The following is a 25,123-nucleotide window of genomic DNA, read 5'->3' on the forward strand; positions in this document are numbered from 1 at the left end:
ATAGCTTGTCCAAAGCCAAGTCAACAGCCTCTACTGAGAGTTATTGGGAATTTTAACATTGCACATGTGGGGACTGAGCTGGGTGGGAGGGGGTTGGGGTTTTTAACCTTTCAGCAAACACTTGTGGCTTAAATTCGTCCCTGGGCAGAGACACAGCATGAAGTCTATGGCCCCACTTAAGTCCCACTTCTGCCCAAAGCACCCTTATGTGCAATTAGTGGCTAAACTGAAATATACAGGCCCAGGGATATTGTGCTATACAATCTGCAAGCTGGTATTTTTTTGCAGCTTCAAGCAAGCTTTGGGGGGAAACTTTGGAGGTTGGTAAAAGTGTTTTTGTCAAAGCAGGGGTGTAGCAGACCACAGACTCACTGACGCGGCGCCTCCTGCTGGTCGTCAGGGAACTAGTGAGCTCTGGAGCACCCTCTGCTGGCCGGTTACTCACAGGCCACAGGCCCCATGTCCCTCCCAGACCCTGGTGCCCCTTACCTCGGGGTTCTGCCCCAGCAGTACCCCCACATGCTGGGTCTCCCCTCCCAGGGGAATCCCCAACCCTCTAAGCCCACCTTGTCTCAGTGGCTACTGCCAGTCGTCATCTAGCCCCCGCTCACTGGGGCAGACTGCAGTCTGTAATGGCCACTCATCACTGGCAAGGGGGTAGGACCTGCTGCCTTCGCCTATCCCCGAACTGCCCTTCTGCAGCCCCAGTACCTTTCATAGGCCTTCACCAAGGCCTGCAGCCTGGGGCTTTACCAGGCTGGAGCTCCCCAGCTCCCTTTGCCCTTCCCCAGCTCTGCTTCAGGTACCTTGTTCCCAGGCAGCTAGCCCTTCCCACTCCAGGGCTAGAATAAGACTCCTCCAGTTTCTGGCCCCCCAGCCCTCTTATTAGGGCCAGCTGAGCCCTGATTGAGCTGGCCACACCTATGGTCAGCTACTCCCTCAGCTGCTCCCACTCCTTTTATCCCAGCCACAGCCCTCTCCAGGGCTGCTTTTTAACCCCTGCATAGTGACGGGTTTCAGAGTAGCAGCCGTGTTAGTCTGTATCCGCAAAAAGAACAGGAGTCCTTGTGGCACCTTAGAGACTAACACATTTATTAGAGCATGAGCTTTCGTGGACTACAGCTCACTTCATCAGATGCATAGAATGGAACATATAGTAAGAAGATATATATACATACCGAGAACATGAAAAGGTGGAAGTTGCCATACCAACTCTAAGAGGCTAATTAATTAAGATGAGCTATTATCAGCAGGAGAAAAAATTTTTTTGTAGTGATAATCAAGATGGCCCATTTCAGACTGTTGACAAGAGGTGTGAGGATACTTAACATGGGGAAATAGATTCAATTTGTGTAATGACCCAGCCACTCCCAGTCTCTATTCAAGCCCAAGTTAATGGTGTCTAGTTTGCAAATTAATTCCAGTTCAGCAGTTTCTCGTTGGAGTCTGTTTCTGAAGCTTTTCTGTTGTAAAATTGCCACCTTTAAGTCTGTTACTGAGTGACCAGAGAGATTGAAGTGTTCTCCGACTGGTTTATGAATGTTATGATTCCTGATGTCAGATTTGTGTCTATTTATTCTTTTGCGTAGAGACTGTCCGGTTTGGCCAATGTACATGGCAGAGGGGCATTGCTGGCACATGATGGCATATATCACACTGGTAGATGCGCAGGTGAATGAGCCCCTGATGGCATGGCTGATGTGATTAGGTCCTATGATGGTGTCACTTGAATAGATATGTGGACAGAGTTGGCATCGGGCTTTGTTGCAAGGATAGGTTCCTGGGTTAGTGTTTTTGTTGTGTGGTGTGTGGTTGCTGGTGAGTATTTGCTTCAGGTTGGGGGGCTGTCTGTAAGCGAGGACTGGTCTGTCTCCCAAGATCTGTGAGAGTGAGCGATCATTTCAGGATAGGTTGTAGATCCTTGATGATGCGTTGGAGAGGTTTTAGTTGGGGGCTGAAGGTGACAGCTAGTGGCGTTCTGTTATTTTCTTTGTTGGTCTGCCCTGTAGTAGGTGACTTCTGGGAACTCTTCTGCCTCTGTCAATCTGTTTTTTCACTTCAGCATGTGGGTATTGTAGTTGTAAGAATGCTTGATAGAGATCTTGTAGGTGTTTGTCTCTGTCTGAGGGGTTGGAGCAAATGCGGTTGTATCGCAGAGCTTGGCTGTAGACAATGGATCGTGTGGTGTGGTCAGGGTGAAAGCTGGAGGCATGTAGGTAGGAATAGCGGTCAGTAGGTTTCCGGTATGGGGTGGTGTTTATGTGACCATCGCTTATTAGCACAGTAGTAACAGAACGCCACTAGCCAGCACCTTCTCCAATTTGTCCACATCTTTCCTGAAATGTGGCGCCCAGAACTGGACACAATACTCCAGCTGAGGCCTAATCAGTGCGGAGTAGAGCGGAAGAATTACTTCTCGTGTCTTACTTACAACACTCCTGCTTATACATCCCAGAAGGATGTTTGCTTTTTTTGCAACAGCGTTACACTGTTGACTCATATTTAGCTTGAGATCCACTATGACCCCCACACTCTTTTCCGCAGTACTCCTTCCTAGGCAGTCATTTCCCATTGTGTATGTGTGCAGATGATTGTTCCTTCCTAAGTGGGGTACTTTGCATTTGTCCTTATTGAATTTCATCCTATTTACTTCAGACCATTTCTCCAGTTTGTCCAGATCATTTTGAATTCTGATCCTGTCAGAAAGCGCTTGCAACCCCTCCCAGCTTGGTATCATCCGCAAACTTTATAAGTGTTCTCCCTGTGCCATTGTCCAAATCACTGGTGAAGATATTATCACATTGTTTCCTTGTACTCCCCCATCTGTCCGTTTGTATCTATCCGTTGACTCCTATAGCTCTCTGGGGCATTTTGCTCTCTATTTGTACAGCGCCTAACACAATGGTGTCCTGATCCATGACTCGGGTGCCTAAGCAGTACAATAACACAGATAAATAATAATAATAATGGGGTGAACTTACACGAATATAAGGCCTCTTTGTGCCAGTTTAATCGCATCCACACTAGGGGTTATACTTGTATAACTAGTTTGGAAACGCTGATTGACAGGTTTCCAGTGGAACGTTTTTCTGTCGGAAACTGCCATCTCATCAGCATGGAAATATTTTGCAGGACCAGTTTGATGAAATGTCATTAAAGCAAAGAATGGAAACCACGCGTTTCGACAACGGCAACGCACTCCGTTTCCACGCTGTCAGAAGGAAACATTTCAATTCTCATTTTCAAAATTTGAATTTTTAAAAAGTGGTGATCTGTTTTTAAAGTCAAAATGGGAATGAAACGAGATTTTTCTGACAATTTGCGTTTCATAAAGCCATAGCGTTGCAGGCCAGAAAGGGACCACTGGATCATCTATCTGACCTCCTGGATATCACAGGCCACCAACACCGCCCAGCATCTGCACGTCAACCCACAGGTGCTGGAACTAGGGGTGCGGCTGCACCCCCCAGCTGGAAGGGGTTTCCATCATAACCAGGGTTTACAGTTTGGTTCAGTGGCTCTCAGGCCCTCCACTGTACAAATTGTTCCAGAGTCCCTGCACCAACCTCAACAAACAGAACTGGACCAAAGCTCTCAGGACACTAAGTTATTATGTGCCACAGGCAGAGAACAGGAGGGACCGAGGCCTCCCGCAATGGCAGGGGAATTGATTAAGTGAGACACACATAACTGATCCTAGCAAGAGACCTGCAGAAAAAGGAAATCAAGGTCCCTGCTAGTCTGACCTGGGGAAAAATTCCTTTTTGAGCCCAAATTTGGCACTTAGACACTGAGCATGTGAGCAAGACCTAGGGGAAATTTCAATATTTTTTTTACTTTCATTCCAAATTGGAATGAAAACAAATGTTGGAATGTCTGAATTTCCCCTGGAATAGAAATTCCACCTTTCTACCAGCTCTATATATTGGTAAAACCAAAACCTACATCCCTAACTGAAATAGTTATACCGTTACAAAATCCGTGTAGATCAGCCCTAAAACGACGTGCCACGGTAACCCGCAGGGCTTGAAATGCATCAAGAGGTGGGCGAAACAGCTACAGAATCATCCAACTGGTCTCTTCCCTTCCCACACACATGCTGCAGACAAGTGATCTAGTGAGCTCTGGGCAGTGGGGCCTTGGGCTGAGGTTGGACCAGAGGGTTGGATAGAACAGGACCTGCCAGAGTGGTCTGGCCCGAGGGCTCGGATCCACTAGAAAACATGATCATGCTAGAGCATGACTTTGAGGAGTCAATGTTAAACATCTCCTGGCGTACAGTGTGGACAAGGACAGATTGTGTTGAACATCATATTAGATAATACAAGCTAGATTTCCAGTAAAGATGAGTCCAGAGACCCTGGGGCAGAAGCGGCAAGGATGGGGGGCAAAGAACAGAGACTCCCATTCCCTCCCATGTCGATGGACACAATGCACAAAGGAGCATCCTTGCCCACACGCTGTCGTGCTTCGCGACACACATGCGTGTTCCTCACACGCATCACTGCTAGCCACATGACATTTCATACTGACAGGTACCATGCGCATTCGTGCTCACTTTTACAGTTATATTGACAAACTTGCCCATAATCTCCCTCTCTCACATGCGCACGTCTTAGTGACATATGCACACATCTGCACTCATCCTCTGTCTCACATATACTCACGCGGGTGTACAAATGCACACCCCCAAACACTCTGATTGGGGCACACCCACTTGCTTTGTGTCCCTAAGTCACACAAATAGCGATTGCTAGGATGCTAACACTCTTTGCTCTCCCTGTTGAGCTGAGCCGGCTGCAAACAGCCCTCTGTCTGGAGGAGGAGCAACTGAGCCCTGCTCCTTTCACTTCTCTGTTCATTTCAATAAATCGTTCATGCAGTTAAGGCCAAATAAGCCTTCAGTCTCCCTTTCTCAATCTACTTTACCAGGAGTCAAATTCTCCCCCTGTCCACACCCGTGCACCTCCACTGAGATCAGTGGGAACCACACTGGTGTAACTGAGAGCAGAGGCTGCTCTGTGACCGCTCCAGTCTTGGGGAAGCTCACATCAGAGGCAGAAACCACCCTGGAAGCAGCAGAGTGCCCAACCAGGGCTGTGATACAGAACACGGAGGAGTTAAGATGTGCCTTCCAGCGTACAGCCTTGACAGAGCATCGCCTGCCCTGGGATTCCCCTCCCCTTTTCTCGGAGGGCTAGACCTCTGATTTGCGTGTATCAGCTCCCACTCTCAGCAAACAGATTCTCCTTTCAGGAGAAGCTGCTCAGGTGGAGAAAAGAGAGGCCCCCTGTCCTGGCTGCTCCAGCTACGAAAGGAATGTCCATTCTGTCCAAGGGCTGCTGGAGGGGTTAGAATCTGATTTATCCCCTCTGACATAGAGCCTGGAAGGCAGAGACCCTCTCACAAAGCGGGGTGGGAAGGAATGTTGTTCATCTGGGAAAAACAATGCCTCTCAGATACAAGCTAGCAGGAGACGTTATTTTCTTTGGAAGGTGCTGGAGGATCCAAACAGCCATAAATCCTTAGTCTTTGATCTCATTCATTCTGGCAAGGTTTGAGCTGGTTGGCTGCTTGGATGAGAGTTCTCCAGCGAACACTGGCAAATCTGATAGTCCTGGGATAGAACAAGTCACTGATGTGCTGGTCAGAGGCGGGGTGATTCTGTGGCTGACCTGTTTTGTGTTCTTGGGCACGGCACGTCTCTTTCTGGACTGGCTGTTGAGACTGGAAGCCATCTTAGCAGGGTCTGCCTCTCTGGGTTTGCACAGGGCTCTGGTCTAGGTACTGGTGTAATAATAAAACAGGATTTGTCCCTGTCTGCACTAAGTGGTGTTTAATGTTGTGAGGTTTAGCGCATCTTTATGTCCTTGTGAAGGCAAGCCCTCAGACGGCCACTTTTCAGTGGTAGGAAGGTGTTCTCCCTCTCTACCCTCTGTACAGCACTTTAAGACAAAGTGCGATAGGACAGTATACTATTATTGTTATGAATAGCCCAGGGAATTCTGCTTTTGGAGATGCTATTCCCTGCTCTCCGGGAAACAGGGCTAAGTGGCTCGCCACTGCATCAAAGGAACAGAGATTCTAAGGTTGTTGGAGAAGGCCAGGTGAACTTTCCTGAAGGTGTCATTTGCCTCCAAAGATACACCTGCAACTTTTATGCATTGTTTAGGGTAGCTGATGGCCAGCTAACCCTGCTCCCCATCCTTGCTGGGAGGTGACCTCCTTGACAGCTGAGTTTGTTGCTCTTTATGGGAAGGATTTGCCATGTATAAGCCACTGGCTCAATGTGTGTAACATGTCCCCCTTTTGTTGTTTGTCCACATACAAGATAAGAGCCTTCTACTGTTACCAGCTAATGAAGTTATTCCTTCAGATCAAGTGGCAGAGGCCCATGCTTTTAGCACGGAAGGTCTCAGGTCCAATCCCCGCTAGTGACCCATGGTTGGACACGAGACATGTACACTGGTCTGAACATAGCATGCTCAGGGAGATTGAATTGATTTGGGCAGTGCAGCAGGATGTCTAGTCATTGCTTTAGTGTTCTCCCAGGTAGAATTCACTCGCAGATGGTGTTCTCCATTGGCAGACAAAAGGCAAAACCTTTACTGTGGAGATTCTTTGTGCCCCAAAGGGAAGTTGTGGAGATGCTCTCCACTGAGCCCTTTGAAGTGGGCTGGACAAAGGCCGGGGGAAGCCAGGCAACAATGCTGCATGGGCCAGAGATGCACAAGATACTCTGCATTTTCATTCTTGTCCGTTCCATCTGAGAATCTCACTGTCTTTTATAAGCACTCATGCATGAACCCCACAAAGCATGTGAAGTAGGTAAGAAACTGTTATTCCCAGTGTACAGAGGAGCAAACCTGGGGCACAGAGCAATGAAGTGACACTCCCAAGGTCATACAGCAAGTCTGTTGCAAAGTCAGGTACACAACCTGGTAGATCTGACTCACAGCTCTATCTCTTAACAAGACCATCCAGGGCTTCACCATGTTCTACACGGACACACAGGGGGAGATGTCTGATGCTAGAGGCCTCTTTAGTCTAGTGGACAAAGGCAGAACAAGATGCAGGGGCTGGCAGCTGAAGGTAGAAAAATTCAAACAGGAAAGATGCACAGATTTCACACTGCAAGTGAGTAGCCCCTGGAACGGCTAACCAAAGGCTGTGATGGGTTCCCCATCCCTTGGAGTCTTTACATCAAGACTAATGACTTTCTCAAATACGGCTGGCTCAACAATAAGTTGTGCTAGAAGAACGAATCACTGGGTGGGCTCTCTGGCCTGTGCTCTACAGGAGGTCAAAGGAGACAACGAATCCTTCTGGCCCTAAAGTCTATGGATCTTGCTCTATAAATCTGACTCACTCTTTTCCTTCTCTGCTTTTTATGATTCCCCTCTCTCTTCTGTCAAGTGGTTAGAACAGACCAATACAGATTGAGTAAGATTGTTTATGTCCTCAGGAGTGTATAGAAATGAATTAGCCAAAAGAACCGCACTACCTCTTGAGTCTTGCAAAAGAGGATATTAAAAGCAGACCAAATTTAAAACCAGCCTAAATCTCCAGCCTATTACATCCTGTTTTGCAAGGCTCCAAGGTAATTCAAGATATTTTTAGTGGTTTGCTCATTCTTCTGTCCCTTTACATAGAGCGTATTGAGAATCACATGATGCTAGCTCGAGCCAAATTAGGAAAGGAGCTCTCCTTAACAGGGAATCTGCAGTATGTTCCTGGAAATACAAGAATGCCAAATTGTTTTGTGCTCAGGCCTAAATCACACGGCTGTTATTTACGTGGTGTGAATTTCACCTATAATGAAACAGCTGGTGCTTCACAAGCAGATAAAGGCAAGGCCCCCATCATTTGGAAAGGTCACTTGCAACAGATTCTTTAGGTGGGTGTCTTGTTTATCGAGAAATGTACACCCAGGGAGTAGCTGTTGGGAGCCATCTGGCTCACTAGACTGATAGCAATGACCATGCCCAGCTCCTTATATATTCTGAAACAATGGAAAGCAGCTACTTAAGACTCCACCATGTTGCTGCTTAACATCTTTGTCTCTTCTGCACAGATCTGCAACCGTTCAGCTATGATACGACTGTAACAATCAGGGTCCAGACACCCGAGAATGGGGAGGTTGAACCCCGAAGAGTAAGCAGTTGAATCAAGTGGTTGTATACAATGTTATCACGCTATACCACTATCAGGTAATTTACGAACGCTTGTAATGTTCTGAACTTGACAGGCCTCTGTCTCTTTTGTGGTTAGGGATGTATGTATCGGTATAGATCAGGGGTTCTCAAACAGGGGGTCGCAAGGTTGTTACACAGGGGTCGTAAGCTGTCGGCCTCCAACCCAAACTACACTTTGCCTCCAGGATTTATAATGGTGTTAAATATATAAAAAAGTTATTTATTATTTATTTTATTTATAAGGGGGGTCGCACTCAGAGGCTTGCTATGTGAAAGGGGTCACCAGTAAAAGTGTTTGAGAACCGCTGGTATAGATATAAAGCCATGCTCATACTTGTGCTGTGACATTCAGCTCCTCCTCACAACGGGGCAGTGGGCTGTCAGGCAGGGACAGGCACTGCCTCCCTAGAATCATAGACTATCAGGGTTGGAAGGGACCTCAGAAGGTCATCTAGTCCAACCCCCTGCTCAAAGCAGGACCAATCCCCAACTAAATCATCCCAGCCAGGGCTTTGTCAAGCCTGACCTTAAAAACTTCTAAGGAAGGAGATTCCACCACCGCCCTAGGTAACGCATTCCAGTGCTTCACCACCTTCCTAGTGAAAAAGTTTTTCCTAATATACAACCTAAACCTCCCCCACTGCAACTTGAGACCATTACTCCTCGTTCTGTCATCTGTTACCACTGAGAACAGTCTAGATCCATCCTCTTTGGAACCCCCTTTCAAGCAGTTGAAAGCAGCTATCAAATCCCCCTTCATTCTTCTCTTCCGCAGACTAAACAATCCCAGTTCCCTCAGCCTCTCCTCATAACTCATGTGTTCCGGTCCCCTAATCATTTTTGTTGCCCTCTGCTGGACTCTTTCCAATCTTTCCACATCCTTCTTGTAGTGTGGGGCCCAAAACTGGACACAGTACTCCAGATGAGGCCTCACCAATGTTGAATAGAGGGGAACGATCACGTCCCTCGATCTGCTGGCAATGCCCCTACTTATACAGCCCAAAATGCCATTGGCCTTCTTGGCAACAAGGGCACACTGTTGACTCATATCCAGCTTCTCGTCCACCGTAACCCCTAGGTCCTTTTCTGCAGAACTGCTGCCTAGCCATTCGGTCCCTAGTCTGTAGCAGTGCATTGGATTCTTCCGTCCTAAGTGCAGGACTCTGCACTTGTCCTTGTTGAACCTCATCAGATTTCTTTTGGCCCAATCCTCCAATTTGTCTAGGTCCCTCTGTATCCTATCTCTGCCCTCCAGCGTATCTACCTGTCCTCCCAGTTTGGTATCATCTGCAAACTTGCTGAGGGTGCAATCCACACCATCCTCCAGATCATTTATGAAGATATTGAACAAAACTGGCCCCAGGACCGACCCTTGGGGTACTCCACTTGATACCGGCTGCCAACTAGACATGGAGCCATTGATCACTACCCGTTGAGCCCGACAATCTAGCCAGCTTTCTATCCACCTTATAGTCCATTCATCCAGCCCGTACTTCTTTAACTTGCTGGCAAGAATACTGTGGGAGACTGTTTCAAAAGCTTTGCTAAAGTCAAGGAACAACACGTCCACTGCTTTCCTTTCATGAACAGAATCAGTTAACTTGTCATATAAGGCAATTAGATTAATCAGGCATGACTTGCCTTTGGTGAATCCATGCTGACTGTTCCTGATCACCTTCCTCTCCTCTAAGTGCTTCAGAATTGATTCCTTGAGGACCTGCTCCATGATTTTTCCAGGGACTGAGGTGAGGCTGACTGGCCTGTAGTTCCCAGGATCCTCCTTCTTCCCTTTTTTAAAGATGGGCACTACATTAGCCTTTTTCCAGTCCTCCGGGACTTCCCCCGATCGCCATGAGTTTTCAAAGATAATGGCCAATGGCTCTGCAATCACATCCGCCAATTCCTTTAACACTCTCAGATGCAGCGCATCTGGCCCATGGACCTGTGCTCATCCAGCTTTTCTAAATAGTCCCGAACCACTTCTTTCTCCACAGAGGGCTGGTCACCTCCTCCCCATGCTGTGCTGCCCAGTGCAGTAGTCTGGGAGCTGACCTTGTTCGTGAAGACTGAGGCAAAAAATGCAGTGAGTACATTAGCTTTTTCCACATCCTCTGTCACTAGGTTGCCTCCCTCATTCAGTAAGGGGCCCACACTTTCCTTGACTTTCTTCTTGTTGCTAACATACCTGAAGAAACCCTTCTTGTTACTCTTAACATCTCTTGCTAGCTGCAACTCCAGGTGTGATTTGGCCTTCCTGATTTCACTCCTGCATGCCCGAGCAATATTTTTATACTCCTCCCTGGTCATTTGTCCAATCTTCCACTTCTTGTAAGCTTCTTTTTTGTATTTAAGATCAGCAAGGATTTCACTGTTAAACCAAGCTGGTCGCCTGCCATATTTACTATTCTTTCTACACATCGGGATGGTTTGGTCCCTGTAACCTCAATAAGGATTCTTTAAAATACAGCCAGCTCTCCTGGACTCCTTTCCCCCTAGCCAGGCAAGACTAGGTCCAAACACCTAGCATCAAACGATGGGCCGTTAGAGTTAATGGAAAAACACTGAGACATTCTGGCCACCAACTCAAGAGGGAATTTCCCCCACCCTAAATAATCGTGAGCATAAGAAAATAAGAACGGCCAGACTGGGTCAGACCAATGGTCCATGTAGCCCAGTGTCCTGTCTTCCTGCAGTGGCCTGTGGCAGGTGCTTCAGAGGGAATGAACAGAATAGGGAATCATCAAGTGATCCATTGCCTGCCGTTCATTCCCAGCTTTTGGCAGTCAGAGGCTAGGGACACCCAGAGCATGGGGTTGTGTCCCTGAGTATCTTGGTTAATAGCCATGGATGGACCTGTCCACCATGAACTTATCTGATACTTTTTTGAACACAGTTGTAGTTTTGGCCTTCACAACATCTTCTGGCGACAAGTTTCACAGGTTGACTGTGTGTTCTGTGAACAAACACTTCCTTATGTTTGTTTTAAACCTGCTTCCCATTAATTTCACTGGGTGACCCCTGGTTCTTGTGTTATGTGAAGGGGTAAATAACACTTCCTTATTCACTTTCTCCACAGTCATGATTTTACAGACCTCTATCTTATCCCCTCTTAGGTGTCTCTTTTCTAAGATGAACAGTACCAGTCTTATTAATCTCCCCTCATATAGAAAGTGTTAGATTCACAGATTTATAGATATTAAGGTCAGAAGGGACCATTATGATCATCTAGTCTGACCTCCTGCACAATGCAGGCCACAGAATCTCACCCACCCACTCCTGCGATAAACCTCTCACCTATGTCAGAGTTATTCAAGTCCTCAAATCATGGTGTAAAGACTTCAAGGTGCAGAGAATCCTCCAGCAAGTGACCCGTGCCCCATGCTGCAGAGGAAGGTGAAAAACCCCCAGGCCTCTTCCAATCTGCCCTGGAGGAAAATTCCTTCCCGACCCCAAATATGGCGATCAGCTGAACCCTGAGCATATGGGCAAGACTCACCAGCCAGATACCCAGGAAAGAATTCTCTGTAGTAACTCAGTTCCCACCCCATCTAACACCCCATCACAGGCCATTGGGCCTATTTACCATGAATATTTAAAGATCAATGTTCCATACCTCTCATCATTTTTGATGTTCTTCTCTGAAATTTTTCCCAATTCGAATATTTATTTTTTCAGATAGGGCAACCAAAACTGCAAGCATACCATGGATTTATACATACCAGGGATTTATATCGTGACATTATGATATTTTCTGTCTCATTATCTATCCCTTTCTCCATGGTTCCTCACATTCTGTTCGCTTTTTTCACTGCTACTGCACATTTTGCAGATATTTTCAGAGAACTATCCACGAGTCTAAGATCTTCTTCTTGAGTGGTAACAGCTAATTTACATCCCATCATTTTAGCTGTATAGTTGGGAGTATGTTTTCCAATGTGCATTACTTTGCATTTAGAAACAATTAATTTCATCTGCCATTTTGTTGCCCAGTCACCCAGTTTTGTGAGATCTCTTTGTAGCTCTTCACGGTCTGCTTTGGACTTAACTATCTTAAGAATTTTGTATCCTCTGCCACCTCACGGTTTACCCCTTTTTCCAGATCATTTATGAATATGTTGAACTGGTCCCAGTACAGACCTCTGGGGGACACCACTATTTACATCTCTCCCTTTTGAAAACTGACAATTTATTCTTACCCTTTGTTTCCTGTCTTTTAACCAATTACTAATCCATGAGAGGACCTTCCCCCTTATCCCATGACAGCTTACTTTGCTTAACAGCCTTTGGTGAGGGACCTTGTCAAAAACTTTCTGAAAGTCCAAGTACACTATATTCACTGAATCCCCCTTGTCCACACGTTTGTTGACCCCCTCAAAGAATTCTAATAGATTGGTGAGGTGTGATTTCCTTTCTCAAAAGCCATGTTGACTATTCCCCAACATATTGTGTGGATCTATGCATTGGAAAATTCTATTCTTTACTATAGTTTCAACCAATTTGCCTGCTACTGAAGTTAGGCTCACCAGCCCGTAATTGCGAGGATTGCCTCTGGAGCCTTTTTTAAAAATCAGATTATTTTTAAAAACCATGAGTCACCATGCCAGGAGAAAAAAAAAGGAGGGGGGGGGGAAAGGGGGCAGGGAGAAAGCCTTTTAAAAATAAGGCTTGAAAATGAGGCCCTCATCCGGAAAGTGAGGGGCTTGACGGGTGCTGTCGGTGAAACACGCTGGGAAGCTGTTCAAAGGCAACAGGAAACTTGTACTAGAAAGGGAAATTTCTCTGGTCTGCAAGTGTAAAGCCTGTGGTTGCATCTTCCTGTTTATTTGCTGTCACGTGTGTTTGCTTTTCCTTACTATTTTATCTCTGAATCTGTGATTTTTCTAATAAATAAACTTTCTATTTATTTTTACTCCAAGCACACTGCAGGGAGTGTCTGTGCCATCAAAAACTGGTGTTCTGGGGGCTGGTTTCACACCTGTGGGGGGTGATGAATGAGAGGGGTAAAGTCCGAGTGCCTGGTAGCTAAGAATTTGGGATGGATGGACTGGGGGACCAGAAGGGCTGCTTGGGCGGGTCACACTGCAAGGACTAATTAGCCTGATGGAAGCCAGCGTGAGATGTGTTTGTGGGCTTGCTACCGAGGTCAGGGCTCTAAGATACAGCAGCCCAGCATTAAGGCACCCAAGGATCCAAGACAGGTGATAATGGAACCCCCTTAACTGGCCTGGGTGATACCCAAAATGTCACGATTACTAAGGATCAACTTCTCCGGGCACAAACTTTAGTGCCTGCAGAATGCTGCAGCACAATCATAAGCTGTTACACTTCATGGCGGAATCACTCCGAGCTTCTTTGGCCTGTGCTCGTCAGGCGGTCAGCCAGGATGGTCACAATGGTCTTCATGGCTTTAGAATGTATGACAGGCTCCAGCCAGGCAGTCTAGGAGACTAGAGTCATTTTTCCCCACAAGAGCTACAGCCTAGGGCGTGGGCCATATCATCTTCCTAACAACATTCCCCCAGGAAATGTGTCTGCTTTCTGACCTGCAGCCACCTCTGGGAGACTGGGGAGTCGAGCTGGCTGGAAAACGGAATTTCCACCCCGGGAAGAATCAACATGATGTTTTTTGTCCTGATCCAGGATGAAAAGTTAAAACCTCACTTTTTCATGGTACAGAAATTCCAAAAAATTCTGTCTTGGGAGAACCGAAATGGGATTTTTTGGCTCGCTAGCTGCTTGCTTGGAAGGGTCTCATCAATTTACTTTTCTCCCTTTAAAGTGAGATTGATGAGACCCTTCCAGCCGTGTAGCTGTGGTGCTGTCATTTAGCTTCTCCCAATGGAAATTAATCAATTGTTGGGGGGCAAATTGAAATTTCCCCATGGAAAATTCCGATTTTGCATAAAGGGCATTTTGTGTTGGAAGATTATTCCGATGGAAAATCCCCAGCCAGCTCTGATGCCCACACAATCTCTGCTGGGGCTGATAGAAAGGTTTACTGGGATGTTATTTCTGCACTAGGAACTGGGCTGAGACCCACCACCTGAGTCAGCAACAAGCCATCAGATGGTGATGACTGCTGGGCAAGACTGGAGCTGTGCCAGATTTGAACAGATGACCTGGAAACGAAACTGCAGGGGAGGTTATCCTCATCACTGCCTATGCTGGAGCTGTTCTCTGCCTAGAGGGCTGCAGACTTCACGACTGGCAATCCACGACTTCACACCACCCACTTAATTCAGAACTCAGCCCCACTACAATGTGGGGCAAAGGGGCCACATGGCTGGTGTAAACAACCAGCTGAAGATCCCCAGTTGGCATAAAGCCAATGTATCTGCCTTCTGCCACCCTCTCCCACCCCTGGCACAAAGGAGTCATGCTGGGGAGTAAAGGCCATGGGTGCAAGGGGGAGAGACCACAGCATATTGCGAGCCAGCAGTGCCTCGAGAGATGGCTGGTGGTCTCTAGGGGGCTGCCCAATAAAGTACCCAGATCCACTGAGAGAGATTTAAATAATAATAAATAATAATACCACGGCTATTTTAAGCTAAAGAAACCCAACAAGATATACCTTCCATAACATAACTGACACCAAATCTTCCAGGCAAAACTTCCTCCCATAAGCCTGACTCCCAGCCAGAAGCCAGGGAGTTTTATAGAGGGCTTCCCTACCCAGAACCCTTTGCGGAGAAGAGAAGCCCTTCCCCTGTCTCTCTGGGTGACGGACAGCCCATCCAGCCAATCATCTCTTTCTTCCTCACTCCTGGCTGGCTCTGCAAGAGCTTCACACACCTGCTCCCCTGCAGTAGCTCTGAAGCGTCTCTGCAGCCTCCTTATCTCGGCTGCTCTCAGTGGGACTGGGCGGAGCAGAGGATTGAGCTCTTCATGTAGAAACAGAAACTTCTCCCCTTCAGTGAGTCCCTGACTTGCTGACCTCAGGCTTTGCTTCCTCTAGCACAAGCTGGGCACTTGGCCGGGAACTAGGGGCCCGCGTATGACTTTTAGATTCACGTGGTACCAGAACATTTTTCAGAGAAGGCCAGCTGAGTGCTCCGGGCCGAGCCAGGCTCCTGGGGTCTTCAGCGGCAGGAGGAAATAAAATCCTACAATTCGAAAATGCCGATCTCGGGAAACGGGTCATGGGGAGGGAGAAAGAGCTCAGCGTTTTTAAGCTCGTAAGAAGCAGCAGCAAAATGCCCAAAGCCCTTAGAGATGGAAGTCCCTGTTGCTTTCCTGGCAAGCTGGGAGACACAGCGAGTGGACGCAGCTGCTCGAGGACAAACAAGACAGGCTGGAGCATTGCCACCGGAACAACAAGGTTGCACTGGGCAAGGAACGGGGCCGGAAGGACTGGGGAGAGGTTTACAGGGGTGAGTCAGAAAGGTCCAGTTACAGGATGCATTATTGCAGGATCTCATCTCTGCGTGAAGAATCCATCCCTGCTGCAATCTGAACCCGGGGACACACAAATGGAGTTCAGGCTCCATTGTCTGTTCAGTCCTCAGCCTCTCTGCTGAGACCGTACCCACTGCAAGAAGGAACATCTAGGATTGTTCGAACTATGATGCTGGTTTTTGCAATGTGGATACCTGGTCCCTGGGGGAACTGAGCCAAATCCACCAAGTGCCTATCAGACGGGTAACGCTTTTTGATCACCAGCAAGCTGGGCAGGATGTGAACTCATGGTGAATGGTTCTATTAGCCACCCACCATGCCATCCACTTCCCTTGGCTATGGGGAACACCCATAGTGCACTTGGCAACAGGGGCTTGATCTTACGCTCTTTGGAATTAAGATCCATGAGCTTTGAATCAGGTTCCCGGTCAGCCGGGGGCATTCAAACCCAGCGTTGGCCAGGACGCTGAGCTTAAACAATAGCCCTATGATGCCAGGGCCAAAGATAGGCAGAAGGGAGGGACCGTGGTCCCATCTGAAGGAGAATGTCTTTAACAGGCAAATGTCCTCCCCTTTAAGGCACTGGGATATTAACTCTTCACCAACCTGTGTAGGACCAAACTGCTAGCCCCACATGCCATCCTTTCATGTTTTCAGACCTCCACCATTTATCTACTCAAAAAGTGATGTTTCTGGATGGATTTTTGCAGCTTTTTCTCTAAAGCCAAATGGTTTCCTCTGGCATAGGATTTTTCTTTTGCTATCGACTCACTCCAACCCCACCCAGTCTTAGTGATCTCCAGGGTCCCTAATAAACTTTCATGACAGACAGGACCATTATGATCACATAGTCTGACCTCCTGCACACTGCAGGCCACAGACCCTCACCCACCCACTCCTGTAACAGGCCCACAACCTCAGGCTGAGTTACTGCAATTCTTAAATCTTGATCTAAATACTTCAAATTACAGAGAATCCCCCATTTACTCAAGTTCAAACCAGCAAGTGAACCATGCTCCACACTACAGAGGAAGGTGAAAAAAACCCAGAGTCTCTGCCAGCCTGACCTGGGGCAAAATTCAGCCCTCCAGCCAGGTCACTATGGGGCTTCCCCTTCTGGGGTACAGAGTCTCCCTGGACCCTTTGTCCAGGCAATGCCACCCCATCAGTGGCTCAGGGGAACCCAGGTACACCCACTACTCCAGGTTCCAGCCCAAGGACCCTACAACATACAGCCAAGATTTGCTCAGTCCCTAACCTTGCTCCTCTCTTCCTGAGCTGCTGCCTATTCCACCTCTCACAGGCTTTTTCTCTCCCCGCTTCAGGTTACACCCTTCCCTCAGGGCTGGGCTCCCAGGGTCCTATTCTTTCCCTGGGGTCCCTCCTTCCCTCTCTAATGCACAAAAGGTGTCTGCAGACTTCCTCACTACAGCCATGTCTGCGGCCAGCTTCCTGGCTTTATCCTAGCCCGGCCTACACCTGCTCAGCTGAGCTCCATCTTCCAATCAGGGGTTGCTTCTCCAGCCTAAGCCCTCATGTGTGGCCTATCTCACTAACCCAACCCTTTCGCAGCTTCCTTCAGCTTTTGGGGGCTGGTGTGGGGTGAACACCCCATCACAGGGTTGTACAGCGTTCCTGGCAGGGTATGGTCCCTGGTAAACAAGGGACAGAAGCCGGGAACTCAAGCTGTGTAGAAGCTTGTTTGTTTTGGCCTGTAGTTTGTAGGTGTTTTCATTAAGTTAATAAATGCCTCTTGTTGAAGATGGACTGATTCCATAGAACATGGCAGTTGCGTGGCATATAAAACACTAAATGTTTTTCTGTTTCAGCATCATTTACCTCTATTTCTCTTTTCTCCTCCATCTGCTTGCTGTGTGTCTGTAACTCTCCTTTTTCACTTCTTTAGCAATCTGGCTTCAGTTCCTTTGGACTTCTGCTGCTTGTTTGTGCTCACGATGAGTGAACTTCACCCTACGCCGTGAGCCAGCACAAGAGGCCCAGGACATGTCCTATTTTAAGGGCTTTGTGCTGGGCCTTGTCCATAGGGGTGAATTTCACCCACCGGCCCCCATCCAACAATGGGATCTGCCAGCATGGACCTAGGTACTAGCACACACTGAAGGGGGCAGGGCTCTCTGCATCGAGGGCTGCTACAGCCAACCCCTGCCCCACATGGCTTATATTTTTATTATTCTAGATTCTCGCCTGGACTCAGGGGTTGGAAGCCAGGACTCCTGCATTTTGTTTTGCTGCGTGGCTGGGGCCAAATGTTCAAAGACAGCCTGTGATTTTGGAAGCCCAACTTCTAACAGAGGGAGGAGGGCAGATTTTTAGAGCTGCTGAAGTAACCTTCCCCGGCTGTGTTTGAACTCAGGACTTTCCATACCAAATCACAGGTCTCTACCACTTGAGCTAAAGGAGTAACTCCCTTTGCTATTAGCAGTAGTTGGCTTTTATCCTCTATGTAAACTAGTCCTTATGAAGGAACAGAACGCATACTTTGCCAATGTATTATACTGAGCACTCCCCAGTGAATTCAATGGAAGTGGGTGAGTACTCAGCAATTTTGAAAGCCAAGCGCTTGTGGATAAGTGACTTCAGTAAACAGCTGCAGCCAACATTAGAGGCCATCTTTAAAAATGGAGGTCTTACCCTCTTGTGATCCCCAGTTCACCAAGGATGAATTAATCTGTTTGTAGAGCACTTTGAGTGCCTGAGATTAAAGGTCTTAATTAGGTGTCTTAATTAATTTAGGGTACAGATTCAGTCTGACCAATTCCAAACGTTCAAAACTCATACGTTGGGTCCCCCAAAATCATGAGCTTGGGTTAAAAATCAAGAGATTATAAAATAAACCAACATGGAATCCTTTTTATTTGGCTCCTGGTTTCGGAGCCTTTGGCGATCACAATTTCAAGCTCTCCTCTGCCACCACAAGGGTTAGACACTTACTTTTTTTTTTCACGTGAGGGCTGAGAGTCTAACGTAATCACCTGACTCCAGGAGCTGGAGTTTTAGAAAAAAATGCTAGAGATTGTGATAGAATTGTGAGAGTTTATGGTGGGGTAGTCCGCCCCCTTAAGGGCAGTACTGCCTACTGGCCAGTCCACCCTGCCACCTGGCATGGCTCTTTAAGGGTTGAAAGCTCTGATTATAGATATAAGGACCTGGGAGATACTGGGAGAGAGGACAGGGTCCCAGGAACAAGAAGGGTTGGGGAGGAAACCCTGTTATTGTTTCTTCAAGGGCCTGGGGCCAAGAGCCTTGCAGAGATGATGATAAGCTGGGAGAAGGAGGCCCACTTAAATGCTCCCTCATCCCCCATAGCAGGGCAGATGCCCACTGAAGACTGAGAGATAACCCTGAGGGGGAACGCAGCTTCGTGCGTAGGCTTCAGAGGAACCTGGAAACCCTGAAGCACCTTTTGTTTATTTGGGACTTTTCGTTTGGTACTCTTTTGCATGAGATTTTCCGACAAACAAGCTCCAAGGAGGGTAACCTTGCATCAAGGGTGCCTGAATGGAGTTACTGGCTTCCTGAGGAGGGAAACTGAGGCAGGGAGTACCCGCAGCATCACGCTAACTCAGCTTGGGGCACTGCAGGACACTGCCGGGGAGGCACACCCTGTGACAAAGTTGGCTACACTACAGATTTCCTGTGACTGCTTGTCTAATGGAGCTGCTGTGGGGCTGACAATTGTAAATACACCTGGAATAAGGGGGCCAGTTCCCTCATCCCTGCACAACTCCTGACACGAAAAGGGTCAGGACCCTTGGTTCAATAACAATATTCCTTGGCCCACCCCAGAGCCCACACCCCCCTGCACCCCAAGCTCCTGCCCCAGCCCAGAGTCCCCCCCACACACCCTGAATCCCTCATCTCCGGCCCTACCCCAGAACCTGCACCCCCAGCCCAGAGAATCCCCTGGGGAGCCCGCACCCCCCTGCACCCCAACCTCCTGCCCCAGCCCAGAGTCACCCCCACACACCCTGAATCCCTCATCCCCGGCTGTACCCCAGAACCTGCACCCCCAGACCAGAGCCCCCACCCCCCTGAACCCCAACCTCCTGCCCCAGCCCAGAGTCTCCCCCCACACACCCTGAATCCCTCATCTCTGGCCCTACCCCAGAACCTGCACCCCCAGCCCAGAGCCCGCACCCCCCTGCACCCCAACCTCCTGCCCCAGCCCAGAGTCACCCCCACACACCCTGAATCCCTCATCTCTGGCCCTACCCCAGAACCTGCACCCCCAGACCAGAGCCCTCACCCCCTCCCGCACCACGACCCGCTGCCCGGAATGTAGTGAGCCGGGGAGTAGGGCCTCAGGGAAGGGACGAGGAAGGGGACAGGACCTTGGGGAAGGGACGGGGCTAGGGTGTTCAGTTTTGTGCAATTAGAAAGTTGGCAACCCTACCAGGAGAGCGACTGTTGGCAGCGTGTTGACTTTGGAGATTTGGCTCGAGTCCCGTGGGTTAAACCCTTTCACAAACTGCAAAGGAGCAAGACTAGGGAAAGGGATCAGCCGATGCAGTTGCCCTACCTCTGCGGAAGAGTGGGTCGGTGTTTCCATAGGCACCTGGCATCGGGGAAGCTCCATAGGGATGTTTGTGTGTAAGTGTGATGTGGGGCCGGGCTCCGGCTTGCCTCCATTCACATGATCTGCCTGCACATTTTAAATTACTCCCAGCAGGGGAGAGAATAAAAACATACAGACAACTGACATGAGGCCCACCCTGCCTTCCAAGCGTTCCCTTCCCCACCCCAGAGCTCCGCGCATCCTGTGCTTTGACAGCAGGCAGATGGCCTGCTTCCAGCCCGCCTTGCTCTCCGGGAAGAAGACTGTCAATATTGAGAAAGCAGAGGGATTTTTTGGAAGATGGACGGGTGCTGCATGGATCCTGTAGGTGATCTATACATGCTTGCAAACCAGTCTGGGTGTCACAGCCCAAATGGTTTCTTAATTCATGCTCCGGTCGGGGTGGGGAGGTGAGTGTGAACGGAGGACGGAAGGAAGACACTGGTTGGATTCTTTTGTAAACTGTCGAAGGGACCAAGTTCGAGCTCTGCTTCCATTTAAGTACCCAATGCTACTGCGCACCCATAGTAAATGCTGTAGTGAACAGGCTGCGGTGTATGCGTTAACAACACCCTCTGCTGGATTGAATGAGACCGGTGCTGACATGTGTCTCAGTGACCCTATACTATGAACTCCCAGTGGAGATTCTCCTTTGGCTGAAGAGCCCAGGGGTTTTGAAACAGGAGGAGCTGGGTTCTATGTCCCTTGTTGCTGCAAAGTTCTGGGAGGTCCTTCTGTGTTCTAAGTCTCCACGGATTCGGGGATGGAGAGGAGTGAGTGGGGGGCAGGGTCTTGGGGGAAGGGGCGGCGCAGGGGCTGGGCATTGGGGGAAGGGGCAGCGTGAGGGCAAGGGCTCGGGGGAAGGGGCGTGGTGCGGGCGGGGCCTAGGGACAAGGGGTGGCACGGGAGCAGAGCCTCCGCGGGAAGGGGTGGCCTGGGGGGGCAGGGCCACAGTTCTGGCGCCGGTGCCCCCCCACTTTTAGGGAGTTTCCACCGCGCCTGCCTCTTAGTCCAGGGCAGGGTATCTGGGGCTCACAGTTGCTAGCCTGATTCTTCCCCCCTGGCCCGAGCTCGTTCTAGCAGTAAGAACTCAACCCCGATCCAGTACTGCCCCCCAGCTGTGTGAGGTTTCTTTCCCCACTGCAACTATTGCCCGCCCGCTTTCCTCCAAGAAGTATGTGGACGTCTCACGATGCCTCGTGGGAGATCCGAGTTCAGGAGTGCTCTCAGGAAACTCACTGGCACAGTTGCTAGGCTGCTAGGGGGGTAAAAGCCTACTGCCGCCGGCTGATGGAGCTCCTCCTCTAGCTCAAGTGATAAAGGTCAGGATTGCGGTGCTGATGGCAAGGGATTCAAGCCACGCTGATGACCCAGGCAGGGGGAGTTCTTAGGGTCAGCCTCTCACGTCCCAGGCTGACAAGGCCTGTGGGAATCTGGTGCACTGGAGTCCTGCCTACTTGTGCAATTGATCAAGATCCCAGGTAGCCCTGTGGGTCCGAGTCTTGGGAGATGCGGCTGAAATGCACACAGAGGTCTTTGTGATGATTAATAATCACGCTTATTATGGTGGTGTGTAAGGGCCAACCAAGAATGGTGCCCCACTCTGCTAGGGGCTGTACAAACCTTCTGAGCATCCCAGCCAGGCCCAGAACGATGGCGTTTCTCCAGAGTTGTGTGGAGTCAGGACTTGATTTCCATGGTGTCGGGTTTGGGAGGCCCATGCTGCTCTCCGTGGGAGGCCTCTCAAACTAAACAAGAAGTGGATGGGTTGTTTCTTTCAAGGGTCAGAGTGAAATCAAAGGCCCAGACCGCCAAGCGTTGCATTGCAATTTGGCCTTGGGGCAGCTGGGAACGATTGCAGTGGAAGTGGCTTTGCAAAACATTCGGGTGGAAACAGCCCAGCCCACAAAACCAACACATCAGCTTGGGACCGGGGCAGGTCAAGGCTGCTCATTAATCCTCCACTTGGTATGCCTTAGCCTGATGCAACACGGCCCTCTGGAGCCAAGAATTACTCATGCTGCGCCTGGTTGAGCATGGGGTACGGATACACCCAAGGTGCCGGGCGGTGGAGTAAACAGATAATCCTGGAAACATGCTGGGGGAATTAAGGGCTTTCCGAGGGAGATCTCTGAGGCTCAGCGACGGAAGGAGGAAGAACGCGGCCGCGGAAAAGCAGAGGAGGCTCTGGCCCACTCATTATGTTTTGCCTTTCTCTAGTGCCTGAAGATCTCAAAGCACTTGACAAGCATTAACTGATCAAGCCTCACAACCGCCATGGGAGAGAGGTACAATTGTTATCCCCTTCCTAGGAAGATGGGAAAACTGAAGCCCGGGGAGATTTTTTTTTGTAACATGACTTGCTCAAGATGATGCAGCAAGTCAGTGGCAGGGCCAGGGGGTCACCCTCGGTAGTCCATCACTTGACTGGTCCTACGCGTGGTCACTAAAGGCAGTGCCCAGGGCTGCAGGCTGACAGCTGCCCTGAGGGACGACTTAGTGAAAAAGTGAGACAGAGAGGGCGACCACAGCTGGGCATTTGGGTCTTGGTGAGTCCTAAAGATTTCAAAGCCAGAAGGGACCACTGTGATCATCCAGTCTGACCCGCGTTTCCCGCCCCTCCCTCCCCCGGATAGCACTGCCGGAAAACTTCCCTGCATTGATCCCTGCTGGAGCTGGAGCCTGGCTTTTAGAAACCACCTTAAGCAGCTCATGCGGTGCCACGAGCATTTTCGGCCCCGCCTGGCTGAAAGAGGTGGCAGCCCAGAGACGGCTGCGGAGGCTCTGGTACGAATGCGGCCTTCCCCACCCCTTTCTGCTCCTCCCCGGAGAGGGAGGCAGATTGGAGGCGCCTTTACCTGCCAGGATGAAGACGCCGACGAGGATCAGGAACACGAGTAGGTAGAGTCCGACCACCGCGTACTTCAGAGCCGCGATGGACCCCAGCCGGCCACAGCGCCCCACTCCCTTCCTCCTGACGCCTGGACCTGGTGGGGGACAAAGACCTGTTAGGAACAGAATTCTCCTCTCCTCTCTGCTTGCTCGCCCTCAGCCGTCCTCATCCAGCTCCTCTGCAATGCTAAGAATGAACACGTGTGGAGGAAAACCCGCTGGCCCCAGAGCGAGGTGAAAGCGTGGGAGCCTGGGGGCTGGCCGTAAAGGCTCATTGCGTGGGACCCAGCCAGCTTCCACTAGCATCAGTGGGGGTGGATCAGACCTGTTTTGTGGGGCAGACCCAGTGTCCGAATCACCGGGGAAACGAGAGAGCCAAAGAAAAGCGGAAGGGAAAAGGAGAGAGGGAGAGAAAGAAAAGAATGAAAAAGAGAAGGAGGATGAGAGCCGTGAATATGCCGACAGCTGGCCCAGTGCAGCGGTCAGATTGTCATCACCCAGCAGCATTGGGAAACGTGGCCAGCCGCGGGCCCAGAGCCGGGGCAGCTCTGCGGCTGGGATTTTGGAAGGAAACAACCAACGGGTTAGGGAGGGAGCCGGGCGGTCTCTCCAGGGGCACCTCAGCGCATTGCAAGGCAGGAGCAGAAGAGCCAACTCGGCCCTCTTCCCCTCCCCTGCCACACCCCTCCCGTCTCTGTAAAAACCTTTGAACAAAGGTTAGCGGGGCCGCCTCCTAGCAACGCTTGGGAAATGCCGAACACGGTGAAAACCAGCCAGTGGGGAGGCCCTGCTACATCCCTGGGTGTGAACCCCACCGGGCAGCTGGGCAAACTCTGGCCCCGGGTCCTCTGCAGCCCTGGGCCGGAGGATGGGACAGCATCCCTTGTGCTCAGCGGAGCAGAGGGAGGAGCTAGGCCTATCTGTGAAGCACCCTGGGGTGGGGGCAGTGAACTGGCCAGGGCATTTACAGCCACTCCCCTCCTGTTGACATCTGGAGCCTGGGTGGGATTGGGGGTATGGCCACCGTTCCTGCCTTGCTCAGACCCCCACCACCCGAGCTGGCAGGACTGAGTCAGCCGTCCCCCCTTCAAATGGCAGCTGCCTCCTGTGTGGACATAGGGAGGAGAAGGATCTCAGTGATCCCTCTTTTCCCGTCCACACAGGGCCAGCCGTGACTCGGTCCAAGCCAAAGCACGTCAGCGCGGGCACTTGGCCATATGGCCATGGAGCTGGTCACAGCACCTAGCCCAGCGCTAACTCCCAGAGCTAGGCCCCCAGCGGGACGACTGCTCAGCAGTGCATCTCACACCGTGCGCATCTCACACCGCAAGGTTTTCAAGCCCCGGACCTGCCAGACCGGCTCTGCCAGGAGACCACCAGCCATGCCCCCGGGGCCAGGCACAGCACGAGCCTCTGCCTTTGAGAGGGAGCAGGGAACAAAAGCGCCTGGCCTTGAGACATGAGGCAGGGATGCAGCAAGGTCCCGGCAACAAATACATCGCATGCCTTCGAGAGGGCGAAAATAACATGGGGCCGGCTGGAGCGCAGATAAAACAGAGGGGAGAGAGAGAGAGAAACTGATGAAGACCTGTGCTCGGGAAATCCCGACAAAAAGCCCTTTGTTTACTGCTGTCCGGAGACGTAGAATGTCCTTCCGCAGTTATTGCAAATCGTTATTTCTTTGTGTTACCATAGTGCCTAGGAGCACCAGTCATGGACCAAGAGCCTGTTGCGCTCGGCACTGTACAAACACCGGACAAAAAGACAGGCCCTGCCCCCAGGAGCTTACACTCCACATATCTGACAAGAGACCACAAGTGGATACCACAAACAGACTGGGGAGCCCCTCTCGTTACATCGCACCTTTCATCCTTAAATGTAGTAGAGGCTGGGTCTATTCAAGTGTCTCTAACGCACCATGAGTGTGGTCATCATAATCATACCTAGCTCTTATATGGCGCTTGCTTCAGTAGATCTCCAAGCTCTGTACAAAGGAGGTCATTAGCATGACCCCATTGTACAGATGGGGAAACTGAGGCACGGGAAGGTGCAGTGACTTGCCCAA

General features: G+C 50.0%; 1 protein-coding gene across 1 annotated transcript in view; it reads right to left on the minus strand.

Moving 5' to 3' along the window:
* Positions 1-25,123, minus strand: part of SCARA5 (scavenger receptor class A member 5) — a 138,383-nt gene that overhangs the window by 84,243 nt on the left and 29,017 nt on the right. Inside the window, exon 3 of the mRNA XM_084622354.1 lies at positions 23,025-23,153. Coding sequence (XP_084478480.1) covers positions 23,025-23,153 — 129 coding nt within the window. The remainder of the gene's footprint in view (positions 1-23,024; positions 23,154-25,123) is intronic.

Source organism: Lepidochelys olivacea, assembly GCF_965140295.1.
Source record: "Lepidochelys olivacea isolate rLepOli2 genome assembly, chromosome: 3".
Taxonomy (NCBI): domain Eukaryota; kingdom Metazoa; phylum Chordata; order Testudines; family Cheloniidae; genus Lepidochelys; species Lepidochelys olivacea.